Source organism: Benincasa hispida, chromosome 9, assembly GCF_009727055.1.
Source record: "Benincasa hispida cultivar B227 chromosome 9, ASM972705v1, whole genome shotgun sequence".
NCBI classification, from domain to species: domain Eukaryota; kingdom Viridiplantae; phylum Streptophyta; class Magnoliopsida; order Cucurbitales; family Cucurbitaceae; genus Benincasa; species Benincasa hispida.
In genome coordinates this window covers 88,311,335-88,319,304 of record NC_052357.1, presented here as the reverse complement: position 1 = coordinate 88,319,304, position 7,970 = coordinate 88,311,335, and the positions used below count along the sequence as shown (strand labels likewise).

General features: G+C 32.5%; 1 protein-coding gene across 1 annotated transcript; it reads right to left on the bottom strand.

The window, feature by feature from the left end:
* Positions 1-2,421: 2,421 nt before the first annotated feature.
* Positions 2,422-7,652, bottom strand: LOC120087134 (probable beta-1,3-galactosyltransferase 13). The gene is made up of 7 exons (XM_039044027.1): positions 7,166-7,652; positions 6,554-6,706; positions 6,389-6,471; positions 6,203-6,302; positions 4,910-5,023; positions 3,966-4,108; positions 2,422-2,901 (listed from the first exon to the last, which is right to left on the bottom strand). Exons 1-7 carry the CDS (start codon positions 7,531-7,533, stop codon positions 2,810-2,812), a joined length of 1,053 nt encoding a protein of 350 aa, XP_038899955.1. The 5' UTR covers positions 7,534-7,652; the 3' UTR covers positions 2,422-2,809.
* Positions 7,653-7,970: the final 318 nt, after the last annotated feature.

Genomic DNA, 7,970 nt, shown 5'->3' with positions numbered 1-7,970 from the left:
AAGGAGAAATTAGGAAAGAAATAATTAACCAAATATATTTTTGTTTATGTTTAAATTATAAAACTAGAAAACAAAATTTTAAAGACTTCAGGACAATTCCTTAAATGTAGCCTTTTTTTCTTGAAGGAAAAGAATTGAAAAGATTGAATGAACTCTTTTATCTTGTAGATTAGATATTCCTAGCTAGGTTCTTCCCTAACTCTTTTGACCAATTTTAGATGGGTCCAATTCACTTGCTTTTGAAAAAATATTGAAATTTTTTTTCTTTAAATGAGTATGGTGTTTTCATAAATGCCAAGAGAAATCCTTGGCCCATTAAACACACATAACAATCTTCACCATATTTAAATTCCCACCTCACCTTCCTCCTCTTTCCCTTCAAGGTTGAAAAATGTAATTTTCTAAAAGAAAAAATAAACATATTTCCATCTTAATTAATGTCCTCTTCTAGTTCCATATCTTTTAGGTTCTTCACATACTTAAGATATATAGTGTGAAAAAAGTTTTAGTTTTATTAAAGATTATCAACATGCTTTCAATTGCATTTTTATTCATCACTATAGGAATTAGATTTATACATTCAACTCCTTCCTATTAATAGACTCACTTTTCTATCTATCTATGAGATGTATAATTTTTCAAAACTTTATGAAAATGCTAAAGAAAAATACTATCCCCACTCAATATATAACGTTAAGTAGTGTAGCTCATCCGATAAATTTCCACATTTCTATTTATCTGTGAGATGTTTAAATTTTTCAAAACTTCATGAACATGGCTTGAGAGAAATACTATCCCCCATTCAGATCAGATATAACTTGTACTTGTTCAAATGTATTGTACTTTATTAAATAAATTTCAACCTAAATTAGAATGGTTCATAATATTTTGGAGATTAAATTAAAAATATGCTATAAACTCTAGCTGCTGTGTGGTTAAATTAATCAATTATTTAATCACTTAAAATAAAAATAAACGAATTTTTATATTAAAATATTTAATTTAATTAGTTAAAATAGTTAGCTAAATATAATTTAATTCAAAAATTAATAGTTAACAACAAAATTTTATTTTAAATAGTTAAGATCACATAAAATATTAATGGTAAATGTATTAGTTGAACCTTATTGAGTCTAAAATACTATAATTATATTTAATCATTAATTGAATGTAATAGTAATTATTAATTAATTAGATTAGATTATACTTTTATTGTTCATCACCAAAGTATAAAATCTCATCTTCATATGGAAGGTATTAGAAAACTCACATCGGATAGATTTTAAAGAGTAAAATCCTGCCAAATTAAACAAGAATATTAAATATGTCTAAAATCTCATGGTTAGACTCTTACTCGGCAAAATTTCAACTTGAGATTAATGATCATCACACTCAAAAGTCTACATACTATAAAATCAAAGCCTCATTCATTATATATATATATATATATAAGTTGCTACAAGGTTTAATGGAATTGCCCCTTAAATATTGCTTACCAATTGAGACATTTTACTTTTTCTTATACGTGAAATCCCCTATAATTGTAATCCTATATTCTCAAAATAGAAAAGAAAAGGGGGAAAAAATGCAATCATTCACTCCGCAACTAACTTAGGCTACGCTTGATACTAATTTAACTTCAAAAAATTGTGCTACTTTTTTTAACTAATTTTTCAACTATAATTTCATTTTTCTTGCCCAAATTTTAAAAATGAAAAAAAAAAAAATTTAAGATCACATTTGATACTATTTGTTTTTTGTTTTTTGTTTTTGAAAATTAAGTTCATAGATAGTAGTTGATTAAAAATGCTAGGTCTAGTCCATTATAATTTCTACATTAGTATCACCAACTAACGACACAATGATTTCAAAGATCCATTTGAACCACTTTTCATACATTAGGAATGAAACTATTGAATATTTAAACTTTAGAATTAAATACAATTTCTACTCCAATTTAATAAGCTACCCTAAAAGAAAGGTAGTGGGGGCCTAGGGGCCTAATTTCAATATAGAATGGGCAAATCATTGGGCTCATCATTATACAAACCTTTTATTTCCACTTGGTTACCTTGAGTTGTACTCACCATTCAACTATGGCATTAATGAATGACTTCCAAATTCATTAAGATAATGGATGCCTTCAAGTCAAATCTTGCTTTCTAAATTTTATAATAATTAGAAAATAATAATAATAACAATTAGAAGATTACCCTTTGCTTGCCCTACTTGTATGCAACTCGTGTGGGTTGAATGTAGCCTTTGTCCAGAAGCTTTTCACAACTCATCACCTGAAACTGGACCTGAACCTCCAAACATTTTGTTAATTCTCAAAGTAATTCTATATAGAAGTGCAATAAAGTTCCATCTACTCCACTGAAAGTGAGTTGCAATGAGTTTCAGAAAGGTGGGCAAAGTGAATGAAAGAATGAAATGATGCCTTAAGGATTATATTAAACTCAGAAGCATATAAGCCAGACAGCCACAAAATGAAAAGGGAAAGGGTAGTGGCAGCTGCTCAATTTTACAACTCTGCAGAAGTAAATAAGCCTTTGGTACCAAAGAATGAGAACTAGGGGAACGACATTATAATAGATTACAAAAAAACTAACAACTGTTCATTTCCTATTGCTCTATTTCTAAAGCCACCCCCTGGAATCAGGACGAATATGAAATCAAATCGTATAGAAATCTTTTCGAAAAATACATATTCAGAAGATTAAAGGGGGTGAAACTGATGTTACACGCTTAGGACTACACAGAACGTCCCTGCTAGACGCTGCTCGAGTCACTTGAGAAATGGGGATTCTCATGAATCATCATCAGACGGTAAAGTAGGGCTCTTTGTACAGCTTTCTTTACTGTGAAGTTCCAACAATTTCTTTTCCGGATTACAAAGTCCTGAAGAACAACATTGATTTTACAGGATATCTTTTCAGAAACTGGCTCAAACTTCTACTTTATCAAGGCATACAGAAAATTTACTCCATCTAACAATTCTCATCCAATGGTGTACTGATTAATATTGCATTGCAAATAAGCCTATGGTAAATGTCACAGTATAAATTGTATTTCAAGTATCAGGTATCAAAGCCACCTCTCCAAGCGTTATGATTGTTAAATTGTACTTCAAGAGTAAAGAAGAATAGTTAGTATTTTTGTGAAAGAATTTCAAGAGAATTGAAATTGTGAAGATCTATCATCTCTAACATAAGTCAACTCATAGTGGTTAGCAGTTAGCACAAGTTGCTGGATGATTACAGTATTACAGTAAGGTGTTTGATACTAAGTTGTGTTCAAAGATTTGGATAGGAAGTAGTCCAAAAAAAAGGTTGATATGTATATTTGGTTGGCATGTTCGGAGCGTTTCAACCCAACGAAGATGGTCCAAAGTTCTTAGGTGGATAGCAAAAATTTGTTCCACGTTTTTTAAAAGATGGAATTTGTGGAACTACTAGCTGAATTCGGTAGAACTTTCATGGGTCTTTCATCGTTTAGTAAAATAGAGCATGAAGCAGCTGGTATGTAAAAATCCTTTTAAAGAAAAAGCAAGGGAAGCCGTAGATCAATTCAGTAAAATTTTTCTTGTAGCTATGGTTGGCAAGGAATAAGCTTTTTAACAGGGTGGCAAAGGAATAGAGGGAGTTGTTGGTTTGTAAAGGGAGTTGGATGGCATTTCTTTTGCTAGTTTGAATTATAATCAGAGGGATTTTTTTTTTTTTTTTTTTTTTTTTTTTTTTTAAATAACTTTACATGGATAGACTGCATCGCATAAAGGGTGTTCTGAATTTGTTTTGTATTATGTTGCGGGAGACAATTGTTGTTCTTTATAACTTGTGTAACTTCTCACTCTATCAATGAGGTGTTCTGTTTCAGATTATTATTATTGTTATTATTATTATTATTGGATAAGAACATAATTTTCTTTATTTTAAAAATATATATTTGAGCACAAGAATACCAACCTGAACACTTGGGAATATCCCATACTGCAATAGATGTTGGCGTACAGTCTGGTTCACAGAGTGCCTTTTCGTTCTCATGATTAACATTCATAGCGAGCATCCAAGCGCCTATTGTTACATCCTCATTGCTAAACATCCGGAAACTGCAATTTCAAGAAATTGGACACATTATAAACAACATAAAGTGATGCAAGTCTTGTAGTTTCTTAGATTAATCTTGTATGTTCTTGGGTTGTTTGGTTCATTCTTAGGGTAGTTACCGAGGGAGGGTCATTATGTTTGGTTCTTTAAGGTTTGTATTCAGTGATAATTCTTTAAAACCAATCCTGGTTGTTCTGTTTTCTGTTTACAGAGCAGTTATAGTGTTGGATAGTTTGGTCAGTTGGCCTCAAAGCTATAAATAGCTTTCTGTGTCCTTTTGCAATTTTTGAATAAAAGTCATTTCCAGAACTTAGTTTCTATCACAAGGATTTCAGTGTTAGAAATATTATTATAGATCATGTAAAAGTTCTATATCATAAAGATTTCAAAAGAAAACAAGAAACCAACATATCGACGTACTCTCTTTTCAATATCATGACTTCCTTTCTCAATGAAAACAACACAAATGAGAATTTCCACGCACAGAGAAATTTAGAAATCTAAAATTAAGAGTGGACGTTTTACTTAGCAAAAATTACAGACCAACAGAAAAGAAGAGAGACCAATGCAAGAAGATCAATTTCAACACTAGTATAGTTGATAAACTTGGAAAGCAATCAACTCAAAGATCTTCATGACAAGTACTAGCTCCACCAATACTACTGACTAGTGAACTTTGTATTCAGAGTATTATATATTGATGATGGGTACAAAGAACCAAATGAAAAAATTTCAATTGAAAATAGTTAACCTAACAATTAAAAGTCCACAAAAGATTAAAAGCTTTAAAGAAACAATCTTACCTATTATTTTTAAGAGCAACCAAGCTTGAAACAACATCAGCAGAAAGGATATATATCGGACCATAGGCATGAAAGAAATACTCATTTCCAAGCAAATGAGAAAGTGGCTCGTACCTACAAAAATTAATCAGTATGGACAAGTTATTGATCAAATATAATGGAAGTAGTCATTAGTCAATAGAAATCATCAAAACTCAAATGGAATCTAGAATCTGTAGGAAGACGGATGGTATGATGCTTCTTGCAGTGTTATAACCTATATTAATTTTGGTACATATGCACCATATATCTCTTGGCTAATGAATGTGATATGGTACTGCTACCAACTTACCACTAACGTTAGCATGCACATCAAGAAATTTTAAACTATTAATTTACTTGTAAAATTTTAAAGTTATAGCAATTCTGATCTACTGTTCTCAAATGGTAGTTATGATCAGTCAGAATATTGTTTCCCTCCAATTTTAGTACTTCAAAATCATAGTTTGCGGAGCAATTTCCTCTTAATCAAATGGCTAAGGCACTTCCTTCCGATTGAAGATAAATTGTAGCATAACATGGTTGTTAGTATGTATGCTCAGACGTGGTTGAAGTGCGGTAATTATATTTAAAAAGGTTGGTAAGAGCTTGTGGCCTTCCACAGTTTCCTCTATCAAGCTAAAAATCATACTGAAGTTGAACTAGTCTTTAAGCAACAAAATAGAAGGATCAGATTTTGGATCTTTACACGATCTTTATATGAACCTTCTCCAGCATTATCAAGTTTTAACAGAAAAAAATGGCTGATTTCAAATTTGTGGGACAGTGTTCTTATGGGATGGTCCTTTTAAGAGATCAGGATAAAATTCTGGCTCTTGCTAGTTCCACAATTTTTCTTGGTCTCTCCTTTCCCACAAAACTATTTTTGTGCACCCCAACACCAGTGAATTCCACGCAGAGGCTTAAAGCTCGAAACTTGGACCTAAACTATAATCACACAAAAAAATCTCAAACCCACACTACATTTGGTGCATGCTTCCCCCTCTTAAATCGCGTAAGATTTTAAGTCAACCTAAAATCAAATCAAAGAATAATATATTCGAACTTCCATTATTAGCTTCACACTCAATTCATTGAATGCAGCAGCAATATATTAATAATCAACGTGTTTGAGAGAACTGACCGCAGATAGAGATTTTTTTCCTTTAAATAAGCTCAGACAAAGAAAAATAGAACACCACAAAATTGGTAAGGCTACACAGAAAAGTAAGAGAGAGAAAAAAAAAGAAAAAGGAAAAGGAAAAGGAATCAGACCATTTCAACTTTGGATCTTTGAAAACCGGGCCTTTTTTCATGCAGCCAATGTAAGTTTGAGGGTGTGACCGTTCTTTAGCCAGTAAAAGTGAAAGGCGATCTAGCAAGATGAAACCAACTATATGAAATCCTAAAAATATCATGGAGATCTGCAAATAATGAATCCATTTCAGAAAATATAGTCACCTGGCCTTAAATATATATCATCATCAGCTTTGACGTAAAACTCAGAATCATATAGTGCATATGCAGCTTTAAAGAATGCTAGCCTGTAATTTAAGAGTAAAAGATCAGTCGTTCCAAATTAAATGGAATCAAATTCTTTTTTAACAAATTTTTGTTCATACTAACGTTTTATAAGGTAGCTTACTATACTCTTCTTCAATATCTAATAGCAAAAAATCGTCGAACTCTGCTACCTCCTTTTTGAGTTCCAACATTTTGGCCTTGTCACTTGTCTTTCCAATTATAAACCTGAAAGCCAAGCCAGTGGCTTCTTCCAAACTGGGAGCCACCACTGATGTCAGTGCATAAATTACTACAAGCACATCTATGAATCCAATGAAATACCAAACCCAGAAAGTTGCATCCTGCTAAGCGCATGAATATCCAGAGTTATAAAAAAAATCTTGAGCACAAAAGAAAACAAGACAGATTCTCATCAATAGAACATGGAAAATCATGGTAATGCTGCACTGAGTTTGAAATAGCGTGTGATCACTGTGATGTGTATTAACTTCAGGGGTACGTCACTTAATGCCATTGCCCAAATCAAGAAAATGGAAATACAAGCACCAACATTCATCTACATTCAATAGGCAAAGATAAAACCTGGAGCGAAAGTCATGGCAGGATCCAGATCAGCGGAAGCCTACGAATTCTAGTTCAAAATCCCAACCAACATTTCACAAAACATCCATACATGGCAATTAAAGTCATCAAGAACAAGATTAGAAACGATACCGTTGAAGTCCTTCCCGATCAGAAGGCAGCCATGTCTTCCTCAAAGATCGCCGCCGACCAACAGATGAAAACCCAGTCTGGATCCCAACAAACCCCATCACTTTATGACGCTTCGCATCGCTACCAGTTCCTCCAGTACTAACACCAGCAGAATCAGCCGGTCTGTTCCAGACGACTTTGACAGTCCTCGGGTCACGGTTGGAGCAATTATAGCGGAGATGAGGAGTGAAAAAAGAGGTGAGGCCGAAGATGAAACCAGAAATTCCGATGAAAAGACAAGAGCCGAAAAGAAGAACAGAGGATCTGCGAGAGTAGAATGGAGAAGTGGGGGAATGGCGAGCGTGGAAGAGCTTCGGCGAGGAAGGCATCGCGGAAAGCTAAGCGTAGAAGAAGCCTCCGATTCGGTGAAAGGGCCCTCTCTCCGGTTTTCACTTGCCGTATCTGAGATCCCTTTTTTTCTTTTTTTCTTTTTTTCCCTTTTTTCTTTTTTCTTTGAGTAAAAAATAAGATATAAACCTATTCTGAAAAATAATAATAATAATAATAATAATAAGATATATTTTTTATTGGATGAGTAAAAGAAAAGATAATTGATGTAATACTAATAACCAAAAGTTTTCTATTTTTATTTCATTAATGGTTGTTCTATAAATTGAATGAACCTTGATTTAATTAAACTTCAAAGTTTCCTCTTTTTCTCTCTTTTTTTCCCTATTTAGAATTGAATAAGTAGTTTTTTTAATAATAAAAAAAAAAAAAATTTTAAGTACAACAACTATTAGGAGCGTTCAAATTATCCAATAAT